The 19,273-nt window shown below is 42.5% G+C and overlaps 1 protein-coding gene across 2 annotated transcripts in view; it reads left to right on the plus strand.

Moving 5' to 3' along the window:
* The window catches only part of tsnare1 (T-SNARE Domain Containing 1), a 125,288-nt gene that overhangs the window by 84,298 nt on the left and 21,717 nt on the right, over window positions 1–19,273 (plus strand). For both annotated transcript variants that reach the window (XM_034874751.1, XM_034874750.1), the window contains exon 10: window positions 1,942–2,024. In XM_034874751.1, coding sequence (XP_034730642.1) covers window positions 1,942–2,024 — 83 coding nt within the window. The remainder of the gene's footprint in view (window positions 1–1,941; window positions 2,025–19,273) is intronic.

A 19,273-nucleotide genomic window follows, 5' to 3' on the forward strand; every position in this document is an offset into this window, starting at 1 on the left:
CCCCCCCCCCCCCTATATATAACTGATTTAATGTCTTTATGTAGATTTGAACTTTGGAGCTTCTTAGTTAGACAAGGTCTCATTTGTTGTTCATAATTCCTAAAAAAACAGCATCTAGAAACACCTGTGGTTTTTGAGAAAGAGGAGGGTAATAATTTCCTTTACGTAGACCCTGTGTACATGTACGTGTGTCATTTTTCGGAGACATTTCCCTTCGTTTGTGTCCTTCGTTTTCACGCGAACGGAGAATTGCTTCTGAAAACGAGTCATTCTAAAACCTCCGGCCAGGGTGGAGATTTAGGAAATCTTCATTTGCAGGTTTGCATGTAAACTGAGACAAAAGGACGTCTAGGAAGTGAGGAAGAGAAAGGAGAGTGTTTGATTGGTTGCTTCTCATCACACTGCCATCTATAGGTTTGGCATGCTCTTGACAGTGTATACACACGGGTACGTGTAAACGAACACTTTTCTAAAGCTGTACACAATGTTGTTTTTGAATCCGGAGAGATTGAAATGTCCACTCATGAAAATGAAACAAAGACATTCTGCACCATACAAAAATTCACCAGGATGCATGAAAGGAATTGTTTGACGCTCACACTTTATTGTGGAGGACACCCAGGCCCTCCGGTTATAAAGGTTATAATAAGTTTTGAGGATGTCACTCAATTTCCGATTACCAATATCAAGTGCTACTCTACTGTAAATTTGGAGAGCAAGAGCTTTTTCAAAGGTCACAGTATGTTAATTTATTTTAAGGGGACTAATTATTCTAAAAAATACATCATGATACTACAAAAACACCAGAAAAGCACCCTGTCTGATCTATGTTATGTTCTAACACATAAATTGGTCTTTTGAGGGGGGTTTTGACCATTTGAAAGTACATTACATCTTCATTTTTAATCAACACATTAATCCAATTTCCGTAAATGGGCCAGTCTTAGCCAGACATCTAATTTTCAACTGTTTGGCCAACTCCTTTAACCAGATGTTTTGAGTCCAAAGAAACAGGAAACAGCAAGACAATAGTATGGGTTGTACAGTGACTTACAGACAGAAGACAGATGACAAACAAATTATACTAGTTTATACGTGTTTGTCAAGGAATTCTAACAGCAGTCATCTGGGCCTGGAGGCTACAAATGTACAACTCCAGAACATAGAGTTAGAAAACTATGAGTGGTGATTTGGCAGGAGGTGTTTAATCAAAGACACAATTGAGTTGCATTACAGGAAGTGTAAGTTTTTGGAGCTTGACTGATACACTGGACCTCTGCTGCTTTGATTTAGTCGTTTGTCCATGCATGTGCAATCACTGGAGCACCTGGAAGGACCATGGAAAGATTAATTCCCATGCTTGTGCGGGTACATTTAAGTGTGCATTCAAATCCACACACTATGAAATAAGACAACCCATTTAGTTTGAGGAGTTAGATTTGGCTTCTCTTCCACTGTCACATGCAGGTGCATTACAATATCCCACGCCCAGTTTGAGTACCTCCACCCAGAAGTACCTTTGCAAAGGTGCGCCCTATTTTACTCACAGGCCGATCGGAGAAAACTGGGCTTTTCAGAAGGGGGGCTTAAAGAGACCGGCAGAACTAAAACAGAGATTTTCAGATATGGGGTGAATACAGGTAAATGCATTCAGACAGTGTGAGAAATAATGTGTTTTTTTAACATTAAAGCATATAAATAAGTTCTAGTAGAAATCCAAATTACAAGTATGAACCTGAAAATGAGTATAATAATTAAATCAAAGTGAACCGACAGCAAAAAAAAGACGTTTGGTGTTTTTTGGAATACACACAATAGATGACAGATTTTTATGTTTGTTATACCAATAAATAAATAAGTGTGTGTGTGATACAACACACCACCTGACCGTGTTGTTGAATGACAGTGACCCAACGATCAATCTGCTCTGTGTTTCCTCAGACAGCATTGAAGATTACATCCAGACTACATCATCCAACGTTGAATCGGCCAATCAGGAGCTTGCAAAAGCCAACCAATACCAGGTACGGTGGACCGGCCCGTACTGCAGTGTGCTCCACGCTTTGCATTCCCTTTGATCCGTTTTCATTTTGTGTCCTTGTCTGAGCTTTTGCATTGTAATGCAGTCACAAGAAGCTTAGCTTGATCAGCCATGCAAAACGAGGACTTTGCTAACTAGATTACACAGCTTTATCACATCCCTCCACTAGCATAATAACAGAGATGATGTAATTTCATGTCATACTTTACTAGCTTTGGCCTTCAGTTAAACTAATTGTTTGGAGAGACACAAAACATGAAATACTAGCCTGGGGTCTTCTAAAAACAAAAAAAACACATATGGAATTCCAATTCCATGAGCTAGACTTACTTCTGAGATAAGTGTTATGCATTTGTAATTTTATCCTATAAGTGTGTTAATTTAGAATGGAAAATGCAATAATAGGAAACAACTGCAGCCAGAAACTAAACAGAAAATGTTTTTTGTATATGTGGTTTTTGGGGTATAGCTAGAATTTCCACTTCAGAGCATGTATTAGAGAGACCTCCTATGAGATGCCCAAGGGTCTGCTTTTGCTCTTTGGTTTCAAGAAAAAAATATGTGTCCTTTGCCATTCTGTCAGGGACTCAGTAGGCCCCACGGCTACGGTAAATAATGCATTGACTTCAGTGTCACTGGGTTAATAATGGAGCTACCTTTTTTACATGGGTTACTTAGCTTCAGAGCTCTATCTGAACTCTACTTGCAATATGCAAAATTATATATCTATATATCTATATATATATATAAATAAATGAATGCATTTTGCATTTTTTACATATCAGCAGCTATTCAATACGACAACTTTTTCTGGGCAGTTGCCAGTGGTTTCTGTCTGCCCCCCCCCCCCCCCCGGCTGCTGTTCTACTAGTCAGCGAACAAATGAGCGAATGGCAACAGCTTTCCCATTAATTGTCATTTCATTATCTCAAGGAGAGCTGAGCCGTGACTGAGCTCACACTGAGCAATTTAGCTCTCGTCCAATCCAGACAGCCGCTGTCTTTGCAGAGGCAGAGCAGCTGAATGAAAGAAAAACAACAAAGGAGAAGACAGACAGACAGACAGAGAGACAGACAGACAGCATAGGCAAGTCCGGATTCTTCACAGTCCAATGTTGACATCACATCCAAAACATTTTGACTCCCATCACTTGAAAACAACGCTTGGTCAGGTGCGTCTGGAACTTAAGCGTCCCTTTTTGATGCTCTAGGTTGGGATGTACGTTTAACTATCATGCAGCACAAGAACAGGACAGATGGTGGTGGGGGGGTCCAAAATGTACATTTCAGTGACACGCGGGACAAGAACTGGACATGAACTCCGGTCTTTTAGGGTCTTTCATACAACTCTACCACTGTCTAGGTTGGTACTACGTCATCTTCCAGCGCCGCGGTGGAGCTGCTGCTCTGCCCGGTGCGTTCTTCAGACGCTGAAGGGGATTTGTGAGAGCCACTGACCAAGCGTCACTACTTCACAAGTTGGACGTGAGAACACATTGCATCAACCGGATCATTCTTTTCTGTGCACAACACTGTAAAAGATACACACAGGACATGTATGGACCAACACCATGAAAACATATCTCTGAGCATGGCTGCAGTACATATTCCTCATAAAAATGTTTCCAAACTGAAGGACCAAGTTGCTTGTTTCAATAATTTATTAAAGTTCAGTGTAAATATTACTATACCTATTTCTAAATAGGAAATATTGGATGACATTCCAGCTGTCAGTGCTTTCCTACCAACTGACACTTGCTTACAGTGCAGACGTTGTACTGTCTGTGGTATTTCTACTTCAAGCTGACATTTCAACTGCTGTTAGCACTTACACATTAACTGACAATACTATTGCGTTCATCTCTTACTCTTCAACTACACTTTGCCGTTTACATTGCTGTACTTTACTTTGAATGTAAAGTAGCTTTAATTGGTGGCAACTATTATGGTATATATCCATATGTTTTTTTTTTTCCCAGCTTTCCAGCATTGAACGCTATCGGGCCTCCAGCAGTTATCAGTTTCTCTTTACTGGCCACTCACAAGCAATGAAAACAGGCTACACCCGCCTACAACTGCAATGGCTGAACCTGATTGGATGAACGCTTCATGTGGGGCTGTCTGCTCCGATTGGACCTCGTTTGGAATATGATCTCAAAATTAGTTTCTCAAAACCTTTTTTGCAGTTGCAGATACTGTCTTCATTTATTGATGTACAACGGTCAGTTTAAAAGTTTTCATTATTTCTTGAGAGCCGTCATGCCTGGCCAGCCAATTCCTAGTTGCATAAAGTTCCCTGATGCCACAATCCTCTGAGCATAGTCATACTGAGAAGTCCAGAAAGAGATGTGTGAATCTGGTAGTCTTAATTAGCGTTGTATAAACTCATTTGGCAATGGTTTGAATGTAACAGACGTTCATCAACAGAATCGCAAAATCATCCTACTACAAACTGTACTATCCTCAAAAATAGGATTCATGTCTTGATTCTCAACAATGCAACAAAACAACAAATGGGCCGCCGTAGCACGGGGGTACAGGGATCAGCTGGAAAACTCCCACAAAAACTGGCAAAAGCGAGAGGATACCAGATAACAATCAATAACAAATAAGAGGAGACGAACGTGGCTCACGTATGTAATGATGAGAGGACGTTGTGTCATGTGTAGGTCTTTTGTGCTCTTGCACAACTGCAGTGTGAAACCAAAACTAACCAGATCAAATGTGGACAATTTAACCAAAACATGAACCTTGGTTTGGATTTTCAGGTGTAAAAGGGCCCTAAGACCGTTCAAATTTAAGCACATTTCACCACACCGTGAATTTCCATCCAAAAAGGTTTTCTAGTGTTTTCCCCTAAAATTCAGCATGTCATATTTTCAGTTATCATATTATTCAAAGCCTCGTTGTGTGGGTTTGAACAATCCTTGTCCCATAGCTGAAATCATTTCAGCATCATAGGTGTTGTCCCTTCGTTCCAAATATTTGAACAATTTTGTCAGTGGCAGTAATGCACATGAACAGCAAATGTTTAAAAAATGGGTTTTCAGATTAGATATGTAGACTCTCTCTGATGCTGTCATGTCAAGACAAAGTGGTGCAGACCTCAATGCTATATTGATGTCAATCAAATCTGGATATTAAGTAGACCAGATGTGCGGAACCATTGTGCAATTTTCTGGGTGGGCGGGGGGGATGTAAGGGATTTTCCACTTTCTGGTCCACAGATTCCTGCCTCTGCTGAATTATTTTAATCTCCGTTGGGCAAATTTGGGAAGGATATTTTCAATTCCGTTAAAGAATACCTGCCCAAAAATGTACCTTGTAACGTACTCCATTACGTTACTCAATCTGAATAATGTAGTCTGAATACACATTGAATTGCATCTATAAGTAGGAACGCGGCCATCAAATACCTATTCTGGTGGGTTCTTCTGATCCAGCTGGCTGAATCTTTACATCAGGGGTGTCATACTCATTTTTGTTCATGGGCCACATCCCCCTAATCTGGTCAGGTCGGTTCTGGCCCACGGGGCATATGTTTGACACCCCTGCTTTACATGAACAAGCAGGCACAGTGTTTTATTTGTAGTCCCGCAATGCATAGCCTACTACAAAAATATAACTGCAGTCTTGATACCACAAGCTAATTTTAGTTAGCTAGACAACTCCGAGGCTAATTAATCAGCACACCGGAGGATGTAAAGTCACACCTCAGCTAAGCAGGCTGACTCGCCACATAACTATAAAACAACAAGGTGACCAATAAAACGAGCAGCAGACGACTATCCCTGGCTAATTAAAACAAGTAACTTACTTTAAGATGCTCCAGGTTTGAAGTGGAGTAATTTGGACGCAGAAAGGAGGTTGGTTGCTGCAAGCAGAGGTTGCCCTGCCCAGTTATATTTTGTTCTCCCTGTTCTTTCTATAATGTGAAATGCTGTATTAATTTTCAAGATAAAAACTCAGTCCTGCCCAGTCTCTGTTGTTCCGGTTCCATCTTTACCTCTAGCAGTGATCACGCAAAAAGCTCATTTTTTCAAACACTTCCGAGAAACACACCAGTGTTTCCTGGGTGAAAGAATTTTTTTATTGCTCCAAAGTAAACTCCAATTTACAACTTAAAGTGCTGCGTTTTATGCTGATGACACAGCGCTGTGTATATCCATGATTTTAAGAGTTTTTTTTATACTTGCATGCTTTGTTTTGGTGTGCGTGATTAAACCCCCCCCCCCCACTCCTTACTCAGGTGTTGGTTGTTTGAGGTTGGATCCGCCCTCAGACCTCTATATTAAAGAAAGAGATGGGAAACTTTGCAGCAAGTCTAACCACTGATGTAGCCTTGATGGTCTACATGCATCGCTGCACATCTCCACCAATGGTCAATTAAGTGCGGATGTCGTTTTCTCCTTGTGTCTACTCAGTTTACACTGAAAATAAATTGAATCTATAATCCATTATCTGCGGGGCAGATTAATCTCCCCCGCTGCAAGTTTCTCTAGTTGGCGATGATGTTTTATCACCTCATCTGTGCTCAGTGGACCACAAACTTTGTGATTGTTGATTGCTGCACAAGAAGGTTTATAATTACCAAATAAAACACAGATGTTCTAGCAACGCAGTGAACAAAAGCTGTTGCCATTTCACACGCAGATGAACGATTACAAAACGGGTTCCACGCTGATGTCATTTTTAAGACTTAAAACTCATCCGTCTTGGGAGATGAAATGGATTTTCTACATCCTTCTGAGTCTGAAAAAATAAAAAAAATCAATAACACCATTTTCCTCCAGCTTAATTGAGGATAATATAGAGCACTGGCCATTGTAACCGTGAAAGGAACAAAGGAAGAAAGTGGGGTTGAGGAAAAGAATAAAATGAAGATGGCCTGTAACTGAACGGGTAGACAGATGATGGACCCATCCACACGCCTTTGTACAATAAGATAATAAAAAAGAATAACCTAATCACAGTGTTAAACCTCTGACTGATCACTGCAATCAGGCAGAGGGGATGGGCTAACGCAGACAGATTGAAAGGAAGCTGGCTTACGGTTCAAGCAGACTTCCCCCGGTCCCTTTAGAATTTAATGCTACTTTAAATAATGGTATTTCTACTACATATTCTTCAAAGTTACCCAGGTTGTATCAGTGACACTCGTCTGGCTCTACCGCCATCAGCTATTAGAGAGGAAAAAGAAAAATGGACTGGAGAAATATTATATTTATCAACTTTTAATCAACAACCTTTGACTATATTAACAACATTTAATTTACGCAAGTCCCAGTGCTGCTGGATGTCCCTCATTTCGGTCGGATTGCCCTCATCTTTCTCTGTCTCTGTGTCGGCGTTCTAACCTCTGGTGGATTTCTGAGGACTATGGTTACCTGGTCCTCAGATCTCTGCAGGGTAAATCCAGATAGCTAGCTAGACTATCTGTCCAATCTGAGGACTATGGTTGCCTGGTCCTCAGATCTCTGCAGGGTAAATCCAGACAGCTTGCTAGACTATCTGTCCAATCTGAGGACTATGGTTGCCTGGTCCTCAGATCTCTGCATGGTAGATCCAGACAGCTAGCTAGACTATCTGTCCAATCTGAGGACTATGGTTGCCTGGTCCTCAGATCTCTGCATGGTAGATCCAGACAGCTAGCTAGACTATCTGTCCAATCTGAGGACTATGGTTGCCTGGTCCTCAGATCTCTGCATGGTAGATCCAGACAGCTAGCTAGACTATCTGTCCAATCTGTGGACTATGGTTACCTGGTCCTCAGATCTCTGCAGGGTAAATCCGGACAGCTAGCAGATAGCTGTCCTATCAGAGTTTTATGTTGCATGACTAAAACTACTTCTTAGCACCGCCCAAGACAACTGTGATTGGTGCAGGATTGTCTCCCATTCTGGAATGTTGTGTGGACTCACCAGACCTTCCTCTGCAGCGCTAGTGAATACGTTCGCAAGTAGGAACTTGAGTAAAGATAATTACTTCTTCTGAAGAGAATCATTTTTTAATCCTCCGTGTCCTCTTTGGCTACTAGCAACTGCGGGGGGGGTTGTTCCTCATGGAGGAGTAAATTTTCCTGACATTTTTACATACTTTTACTTGCAACAGAGTATTTTTACAGTTTGATATTAGTACTTTTACTTAATTAATGGATTATTCTTCCCACTCTGCATGTATGTTTCTCAATTGAAATGCATTATGTGGAGAACACCTGACCCATCCCCAACATGTCTACCTCAAACCCTGATTCTGGGCTCAAATGTCTGCTGGGTTTAAAGCTGCAGTAGAGTAGAAAGCTAGGTTGAACCACAGTGTGCGGCCTTTACCCTGTTACACACACACACACACACACACACACACACACACACACACACACACACACAGCACTATAAAGTGATGCTTCACCTGAGATTAGCTCACCTCTCTTGTTTAAGGTTAACCCTCAAACGTTACAATGAAGATGCCTTTGTGGATAACAAAAGCTTCAATCTGTCATTGTCATATCTAAAAGTTTGAATGAATGAATCACATCACATACATGGCTTCATTGTCTCTAAACTGTGAGGTAATTGCTCAGAGGTGAGGCAGTTGTATGTTTGACTCTACCATATTGATTTGTTGAAGCTTGTTTTCTCCAGAGTAGTTGATTGATTGTTACATTCTGAAAGGATTTACCAATAGCCGATAATCGACTATAAATGGGCCCCAAATGTTTTAATTTGACCAACGGTGCACCAAGATTATTTAGCCATTTACATCGGATAAGCAGGACTGAAAATCTGACCTGTAAGTGGGTATGGTTGATCCTAGGGCTACACAATATGTAAGTTATTTTTACAAAATGACATTAATAGCTCTTTTTGGAAATATGAAATAATTCTCGACCACTGCGGTGACTTTGTAAGGGAGTGCATCGACATAAAAATAAAAATGAAAAAGGATCTTTTCTTTTGTGAACCATTCCTTGTCGAACTTTAAAGCTTTACGAATAAGAATAAGCACACTGACACCATTATATACATAACATACTGTCAATCCAGGCTAAAGTTAATGATATTAGTAATGCATGTATTTAGCTCCTTTTAAATTTCAGTTTGTGGTGGAAAAGCAGGGCCAGCTTAGTTGTGTTTTTTTGTTTTGATGACTTGAACATTGATTGTGATTGGTGGCTCACTTTGCATGCAGCGCCTAGCAACCAACATCTTGAATCCAAGAACACCTAAATCAGTTTAAATTGCGTTATATCAGACACAGTTGTAGATTAGTGTTACATTTCCAGCTTTGCGGCTCTGAACTGTAATGTTAGTTGATACTATAGGAAATTAATGAAAATAAACGAAAACAATAAGGTAAAGGGTTCAAAAGGTCTCCTAAAAAGGTGGGTTTTAGGCCACGTTTAAAAGCATCCCCAGTCTGTGATGTCCTTAGGTGGTCAGGGAGAGCACCCACAGTCTGTGGTGTCCTCAGGTGGTCAGGGAGAGCATCCAGTCTGTGGTGTCCTCAGGTGGTCAGGGAGAGCATCCACAGTCTGTGGTGTCCTCAGTTGGTCAGGGAGAGCATCCAGTCTGTGGTGTCCTCAGTTGGTGAGGGAGAGCATCCACAGTCTGTGGTGTCCTCAGTTGGTGAGGGAGAGCATCCACAGTCTGTGGTGTCCTCAGGTGGTCAGGGAGAGCATCTAGAGTCTGTGGTGTCCTCAGGTGGTCAGGGAGAGCGTCCACAGTCTGTGGTGTCCTCAGGTGGTCAGGGAGAGCATCCACAGTCTGTGGTGTCCTCAGGTGGTCAGGGAGAGCGTCCACAGTCTGTGGTGTCCTCAGGTGGTCAGGGAGCGCGTCCACAGTCTAGGGTCTCCTCAGGTGGTCAGGGAGATCACCCACAGTCTGTGGTGTCCACAGGTGGTCAGGGAGATCACCCACAGTCTGTGGTGTCCTCAGGTGGTCAGGGAGATCACCCACAGTCTGTGGTGTCCTCAGGTGGTCAGGGAGAGCATCAACAGTCTGTGGTGTCCTCAGTTGGTGAGGGAGAGCATCCACAGTCTGTGGTGTCCTCAGTTGGTGAGGGAGAGCATCCACAGTCTGTGGTGTCCTCAGTTGGTGAGGGAGAGCATCCACAGTCTGTGGTGTCCTCAGGTGGTCAGGGAGAGCGTCCACAGTCTGTGGTGTCCTCAGGTGGTCAGGGAGAGCATCCACAGTCTGTGGTGTCCTCAGTTGGTGAGGGAGAGCGTCCACAGTCTGTGGTGTCCTCAGGTGGTCAGGGAGAGCATCCAGAGTCTGTGGTGTCCTCAGGTGGTCAGGGAGAGCGTCCACAGTCTGTGGTGTCCTCAGGTGGTCAGGGAGAGCATCCACAGTCTGTGGTGTCCTCAGTTGGTGAGGGAGAGCATCCACAGTCTGTGGTGTCCTCAGGTGATCAGGGAGAGCATCCACAGTCTGGGAGCCGCTTAGCAGAAAGCCCAACCTCCCATTGTACGGAGCTTTGTCCTGGGAGGTTTCAGGAGATTACCTGGGGTGAGGGTTTCCTTGAGGAAAGGGGGGGCTTTGCCATGGATGCACTGATGGGTAAGGAGGGAGACCTTGTACTCAATCCAGAGTGAGACAGGAAGCCAGTGGAGTGATTTGAGGATGGGGGTGATGTGGTCATGTTTGCCCACCCTCAACAGGATCCTAGCAGCGCTGTTCTGGATGCACTGCAGCTTCTGAAGGCTTTTATTCAGGGATCCCAGTGATGCCGAACCTCTGTCCTCCACTAGCAACTTTCTGGCGACTTTGTGCTAAACAAAATGGCCAGGAGGCATTACAATAAAAGCATTAATCAGGTGATATGTTTCATATTTGCAGCAAACATGAAAAAGTAGCTTTGTTTCCATCCACACGTTTTTATCCAAATTAAGTCATGAATGAAAAATGTCCTCATGGAATCAGTAAAATTTGTTGGAATTTCATGAATATCGACTAAAAGGAAATACTTTTTTTTATCTATATTGATATATGGCTTATGCGATAAACGCTGATGGAAACATTATTTGCTGAATAAATAATGAATCCACCACGGATTAGTTTAAAAAAAACTAAAAAAAACTAAAAAAAAACATGGGACATGAGTTTAAAGGAACGCTAATAAACCAGAGCACGTTTTTCAACCATCCCAGCATGATGTGTGGACAAGCTCAATAGATGACCTTACTCCACCTTTTGTTGGTTTGTTCACGTAATGTTTGCATGCTAGCAAATATGTAGTGCCAGTATACCGCCTGATTCCAGATGTCTCAAGATCTTAAGATGTCTCAAGATGAGCTCCATGCTAGAACGTAGTTATTGGACATAACTGGCATATTGTGTTCAGTGCAACGCACCAGGCTCAGCAAACTCACATAAAACTGTCAAACTAGGCTGTGCTGATCACCTATGAATCTAGATTCTGTTACCATATTGCATATTTTTTGCGTATAACGTTTTCATAAAGACATTTTAGGCAGGCAAGGCATCTTATTTATACACATATTTATATATTCAACAACAAGCCAATTCAAAGTGCTTTACAGAAAACAGCAGTTGGAGAGAATGTAAAAACAGCTCAAATGGAAGTATTAGTTTAGAACTGTAGTGTATTGTTTAGCTGTAATTTTAGAAAGTTTGTGACCAGGACTCCAGCACACCAATCATTGCCCCAACTTGCATGTGTCCCTCAGAACTAGGTTGTTTCTATGCTCTAAATATCTATATTTGCTTATACTGTTGATAAAATCCCTTGGAAATCAAACACTAAGACGTTCCAGACATTCAGTGCCAGGCTAATCTATTTCCACCAGTTGAGGAAATAATTGACCAATCACAGTTTTGTAAGGGGATTTAAACTAAAAAGTGTGGATGAGATTGCTGCAGCTGTACAGGTTGTTGTAAGTCGGCTTACAAAAATAACTCAAATTGGCACAATTTTGTGATTATTAAGAAAAACTAACAGCTTCCCACTGCAGCTTCTGTGTCAACTGGAAATGACGTAATGTGAGGGTATGTCACTTGCTGCTGATTGGCAAGGGCAGTGCAAGAAATTTGATAGCATTAACATAACGCCAGGCCCAGTAAATTTGGTAAAGCAATAAGCAAATTCACTTGGGTATTTGTCTGACATGTCAACAGCTTAGGTGCTTCTGTGCAAAAATGATCACAATCGATTCTGCTGTTCAAACCCATGGTTTCTTTGACCGTACCGACCCACTGCACACCTTTTGTGCCAGCTAAAACATTCTATTGTCTGCCAGTGATGGCCTTCACAGAAACATCAGTGCACTTTGCCTGTTGGTGTCTTAAAATTGGTCGCATCGCAGTCAGGTTTATGGTCCGTGTCATCAAGACTTCTAATAAAAGCTTGGTCGCAAACCTTTTGCCGACCTAGCATGGGATCGCAATCTTGACAGGTTTACTTGTTACTCAATGGGTGACAGTTAAGGTCTACCACACCCATGTTAAACACATATCAAGAGGCTGGAGACTTGATGTATGCTATTGTGCTAATGGTCCTATTGTTAGATTCACAATTAAAGTAAACTGCATTTAAGTAAACTGTAGGGTTTCTGGTGTTTGCCGTTGATTTCTACACAAAGTTAACAACAGCGTAGACCTAAAGTGGGAACTCACTAACGCAGGGGTCTTCAATGTGAGGCCGAGGCCCCCTTAGCTGAAAAAGAGATATTTTAAAAAAATTCATACGATTGAGTTGCATATTAAACTGGGCCAAAAGGATTATATAATTTCTACTTAATGTTTGAATGTTGAATATACATGAGGAAGGCACAGTGAATCTTAAGCTAAACTATATGGCTATATTTAAGCTTCTATGTGTGAATTAAATGTGTTTTTTTCACAAATGGGCTAATGTATATTTGATATTTGTATTCACACATATTTAAATGTTAACATAATTTGTCGGCCACCCTGCAATAGCTCAAAAGGACCACCTAAGGGTCCCGGGCCCCCTGTTGAGAGTGCAGCTGTGTGTACACGTCTGTGGTTGCTGACAGTGTGTATAAATCCACAGAGGAGATGAGGCGTACTAAGGTGTTTCAGTTTCAGGTACATAATGACATGCCAACCAGGTTTATTTTAATACCGCCTGTTTCCAAACATGTACAGGTTATGATTGGTCCATCAAAGCTTTCAATGACTTTCTTCACTTGTGTTGCTGTGATTCTGTACGCGAGATGGCTAATGTTGCGTTGGTTGTAAGTCAGCAGGGTCCGACATGATTGAGTCAGAGTTTGCCAGTTTTCTGCATGTTGCTATAGTCAGATAAGAGTGTCTACCATGTCAGAGGTAGACAAAATGACTGGGTGTTATGTGTATTTTCTTTTAACAAAAGGCCAATCAATCTTTAACTAAAGTCCAGATATGCTGATGCTGGTAGGAGAGTTTGCTCCATTGTTGACGGTGGTTGTCACGGTGCTTCCTTCAGGGAAGTCTGTGTTATTTGCTGCTCTTTTTAAATATCATAATCAGGGTGACTGCATGGGACTCTGAGTTTTATGTAAATTGCATATAAGCCGATTACAAGTGAGGCAGTTCCGCTGTAAACATTATTTATTTTATGGACTTCCAATTTTTCCAACCGGATGCGATAAAGGGAAAATAATATTATGGCCATTATCGTTGCATTGAATTATTGTTGTATTAGGAGGATTTTTCTCATGTCTCACAAGGTAAGTAGTTTTTCTCCCAGAGACACAGCAAGTTTGTCCTCCATGTAAGGGAGGCAGAGATAAGATAGATAGTGGGTTTGTATGGCAGTCCTATCAGCTTTAATGGGTAAAATGCAGTTTTTTTGCATTCTCCATTGGAGAAATAAATGTTTTTAAAATGGTTTATGGGTGTTATGTCTTAGAGGACCTCGAAAATATTGAAGAATAGAAAGGTGAACAAACCATTTATGCTCTCCTCTACATTACCTCTTCTTTTCTGTCCCTCTTCCTTGCTCTTGACCAGCACTGCTGACCCCCATTTAGATGTGGGACTTCTTGAAAGTGAAGCTGTTAACAGCAAGACTTCTTTGTTAAAGAGTGACATGCACCAGAGAAGATCAGGATATCCTTCTAAACCAGTATGCCTACCCACCTTATTTTTACCAAACATTCTGGTAATAATTTCTAACTGAAAAGTGTCTGAATGAGACTCCCAACGCGTTTTTTTTCTTGTTGCTCTGGTATCCTTTTGTAAAATATCAGACCGAATGGGTCTTTAGTAAATTATGCCATGACCTTAAAAATGTCAGGCTGTCCTTAATATTCAAAACAGTTACAATGGCAGCAATCACATTCATCTAAAAAGAGAAAAGTTCTTTATTGTCATCATGTGTGGAGTAGTTACAGAGAAGCAAATCTCAGGCACCCTGCAGTAATGCTCATTGCATAGCATGCAGAAAATAACCATTTATACATTACAAATAAAGTAATATAAGTGTTTGTAGACAGTGTTGCAAATACAGTAATGGTAAACAAATGTGGTAAATACTGTACATGCATAATTAGACTATATGCACAAAGTAAAGTGTATAAGGGCTAGGCACAGTATAATGGGAAAGTGGTACTCTATCCCTGGGTTAACATGGGGGGGGCGCCACCATTTGTTCAGAGTCCGGGAAGCAGCAGAAGCACATTTCTCTGTCGATCATCAAGCAAATCCAGAAATTACAAAGGTAAACAACCGCACGCCACACGGCCGCGGAGCCTTCGCAGACCTGTCGTCCAGCTCGTAGAACAAGAATTTGAAAAAATTGGAAATCAGCGAGCCGTCGCCTGGGCCTTGGTCGTGTGGAAAGCAACAAACTTAAAATTAAAATACCCAAACTGGCAAGTGTCAGCAACATCTTTGTTGTTAAATGTCACCATGGTAACATGTGATCTGGTGAAGCGCTGTCCCAATCCCATTTATACCTATCTGAGCCCATGTGGCCTCACACACTGAGCACCTGAGATCAATTAAGTCCATGAGTCTGTAGTTCTCAGTGATCAGGGCTCACTTTGGGATTGGGCCCTAGAGAAGGCGTGTGACTGTTTGGACGGTACCAGATTCAGGAGAAGACACAGAACGTTGGGAAACAGGAATAGAGGTTTATTGAAGACAATGGAAAAATAGTGCAAAGAAATCCTCTGGGACTGAGAGCGCCCAGACAGGTGGGAGGTTGGTCCAAAAAGAATGTTCAGGCATATCCAGGCACACTGGGCTTCCAGGACTGATGCAGGAGCAAGAAACACACAAACTCAATAAAGCTTAAATCTGAGCTACCAGAGGACGATGATTATGTAACAAGACTAGGGCTTGGCAAGTGTTTCCACAGGGGGTGAAGGGACGATCTGACAGAGACTGGTTGGAAAGCCGGGGTTTAAGACAGGAGAGGTGATTGCTGGATCTGGTTCAGGTGTGTAGTCAGCCACAGGTGTCCTGACGAGGGGGGAGAGAGAACCAGGAGCGCCACACCCCCTTAACACAGGACAGAAAAAAAGCCAAAAACAGGATCGGCAGCGAGCCAAATCATGACAATGACTGAGTCTACACATTCTTTCCACAATCTTAAGAGGGGGTTGGACTTTGCCAAGGATGCCCCTCCGTCACCTTTTCTATCTCTTTTACACATAATATGGTCTATTTCACTAGCACTTTGCTACGTTTTTGTTTAGTGTTATTGTGTGTTTTACATGTTAGTTGGATGGCTGGACCGTTAATGACTTGGAGAAGGCCTAATGCACTGTGTGGATTGGCTAATGGTAAAGGTGGGTGGGCAAAGAGCAGGTAGTTTACATCGTAATGATTCAAGATCAGTTTCCTAAGAACTAGTTGAGATGGAAAGAGTTAATTTGCAACAGATCCAATTAGACTGGGTTGAATCAGCGACGTCAACTGTGGAAAAGGAAGTGAAAGAAGCGGCTGCTAAAAAAAAAATGTAACGCGAATAAATAGCTTTTTTGTAGAGATCTGGGAATGATGAAGAGGAGGATGTCGAGGAGCTAGCCAATGTTAGCTTGGAAGAGTTTCTGCCTTCTATCAGCTACGCTCAGCCCCAGTTAACGGTAGCTAGCAACTTTAGCAAAGTTGTTGTGGAAAAAGACAGAGACGAAGCCGGTCATTAACGTTGGAGAACAAGGTAATGGAACCTCAGCTACCATCACCTCTGAGGACCCTGCACTATGGGGACCGATTACAGAGACTGCCCGGGAGGAAATTATACTCAGAGGGATATTAGCCTTTCAAAACTGAACGGATAAATATCCAGCATCTCGGGGGGGGGGGACAAGGCTGGCGGCGGAAAGACACGCTCTCTCACTAACAAGGCACTGACCCGACACCTTCACTATCGTGAAACTGCACCACGGGAGTGGATTCTTTGTTCCCTGTCCACCTGAGACAGTTATTGCTTTGCTTGTAAAGTGCTACCAACGCACAAAAAAAGGCTATTTTTGGGGACTTTTCTCTTATTTTAGATTGACAGTGGACAGGAAAGGTGGGAGAGACAGGGATGAGACACAGCAAAGGACCGCAGGTCGGATTCAAACCCCGGTCGCTGCAAAGGACTCAGCAGACATGGGGCGCACACGTTTACTGGGTGAGCTAGAGACCGCCCCAGTAACCCATTTGTAGTAGGGTTTAGCGAGCTGGACTTTGAGCATTTGATCTGCAACTTTGCAAATAAAAAGATAGGGTAAGAGCTATTATGCTATATGTAAATTGAGTAGGCTAATATGATGTTTTGTGACCGTGTGACCAGATAATGTACATATTTTGTTTGGTTCATTGAAAGGCCGTGCATATCAGACATGCATTACATCATTATTGGGTGATGCTGCTTTAGGCCTGTGTGAGACTAAGTTGTCAAGTGCAGTACGTCTTGGCTTTTGCAGTTTGTGAAGTTGCCAGCTGACTTAGTGACAGTTACTTTGCAACCTGCACTCAGCTGTATAGTGCGACGCATTGTCAGTCAATAACGTTTCACAAGTATATTTTTGCTTTCTGCTTGGGTGATTTTTGGTTAATACTATATAACCGTAGTCTTGAGCCATAGAATGACTTGGTATGATTTAATTCATTGGAACATTGTCTTGGGTTATTGAACTGGAAAGGCATACTTTAGACCCGCTCGGCTGGACTAGTCATTCATCTTTTGACCAACAGTGATTTGGCATGTCAGAGAGTGTGTGTGTGTGTGTGTGTGTGTGTGTGTGTGTGTGTGTGTGTGTGTGTGTGTGTGTGTGTGTGTGTGTGTGTGGTGGGGCCAAGCCTCTTTTAGCTTTTCATTGCCTCCTTTGGAGGGCGTGGGTGCTATGGGGTGGAGGGGGGCCCATGGGGTTCAGGGGCCCCTGGGGGTACTAATCCGTCCCTGCAGTTAGATCAGATCAGTATACCACTGAGAGAAATGCTGCTTAAGCATACCCTCTGACCAGAATTCTTCTTCATGATTTCAGATACTGACTGTACATTTTGGAAGCCTTATTTGGAAAATATCAGATTTCAGGGATCTGGGATCCTAGCATGAACAGGAAAAAGTCCCCTCACGTTAGACATCAAAAGTGAATTTAATGAAAAGGTGTGAGGAAGACGCCGTCTTCTCCCTGAGGCCTTGCAGCACCCATGGGCCCTGGTGGCACCAAGGACACCACTCTCTGGCAGATTAAGTCACCGGTGATAAGAGCACCCCTCCTCGGTCTCTCCCTCTACAAGTCTCTCCGTTCCCGCCTCTCAGCCTGCCCTGCAATTGAGAAAATTCTAGTTTAAAAATACTGCCACAGTTCCTTTGTCATACTAAAACCCTTTTTGTTCCCCCCTCTACCTGATTTATTTTCTTGTTCTCCCCAAATAACAGCAGTGCCGGGATGAGCGAGCTGGAGAACGGGGGAAATGGAAGGGAAAGAGTGTTTGGAAGAGAGAGGGAATACAGTAGATAGAGAGAGGGAGCGACTCAGCACTGTCAGAGCGAGCGGAGAGGAGAGGATGGCAGAGAAAGTTTATAAGGCATAGTTTAGGAGGAAACGCGTGAGAGAAGCTGGGGAATCTGTGGTGGCCAGCTGCAAGAGGGGAGATAGCGGAGAAAGGCTTTTAATTCTCAATCCCCATAGAGCCTTTGAAAATTACCAATCTTCTTATCACAGACGCAGGGCTGCTTATGCAAATTGTTGTGGAGTGGAACGTTTAAACGGAAAATTACTCGACAGCATTTTTTTTTTTTCTCCCCCCCCTCTCCCTCTTTCCCGCTCTCTTCCACAGAGAAAGGCTGTTTTGAGTCTCAGATAAGAAGATGAATTGCGCTCTCCGTGCTTTGAAGCGCGTCAGGATTTAAAGACTCCTGCCCCGGCTCTGGTCTAACGCCGCTGCTCTCGCTGCCTTTGTAGCAGGAAACAGCCCGGGAAGAAAAAAAAAGGGAGAAAAAAGCATTTCAACACAAACATAGATTCTGTGCTCCAACACAGCGTCACCGCCTGAGGAGACAAGGAAATGTTAATATCCCCCCCCCCCCACCCTCCACTCTATTTACTTAAATGTTTTTGCTCAACACAGTCAACACTTTTTCATTTTTTTACAGACATGGCAAGTAATTGACATGATGAATAGGACTCATGTGCTGTGTGGAGGATGTGTTTAAAAAAAACATTTGAAATCTGAATTTGACCACAAGCAATATTCAAAATGAAACTAGTGGTAAGAGCTAGAAGCTCTTAAAATGAAAAATAACTTAGGGAATGCAAGTGACTATTAATGTTGTGCTCTGTTATGTTCCTGTCATCAAGTAGTTCTGGATGTATGGCTCATAGTCGCTGTTCCTTTAACATGACATCCAGTGGATGTACTCAAGTACTGTATCAGTACTAATGCTGAGGTACTTGTACTTTACTTGAGTCTTTTCTTTTCATGTCACTTTCTACTTCTACTCCGCTACATTACTCCACTACATTCATCTGACAGCTTCAGTCACTAGTTACTTTAGTTACTTTAGTTACTAGTTACTTTAGTTACTAGTTACATTATGTAGTTACTGTTGTTTCTAACATTTAATGTTGTTCGAGTCCGCCTCTCACCCTCTATGAGTCCATCCTCCATGAGTCCATCTTCTCATCCTCTATGAGTCCATCCTCCATGAGTCCATCTTCTCATCCTCTATGAGTCCATCCTCCATGAGTCCATCCTCCATGAGTCCATCCTCCATGAGTCCATCCTCCATGAGTCCATCCTCCATGAGTCCATCTTCTCATCCTCTATGA

Source organism: Etheostoma cragini, chromosome 6 (assembly GCF_013103735.1).
Source record: "Etheostoma cragini isolate CJK2018 chromosome 6, CSU_Ecrag_1.0, whole genome shotgun sequence".
Taxonomy (NCBI): Eukaryota; Metazoa; Chordata; class Actinopteri; order Perciformes; family Percidae; genus Etheostoma; species Etheostoma cragini.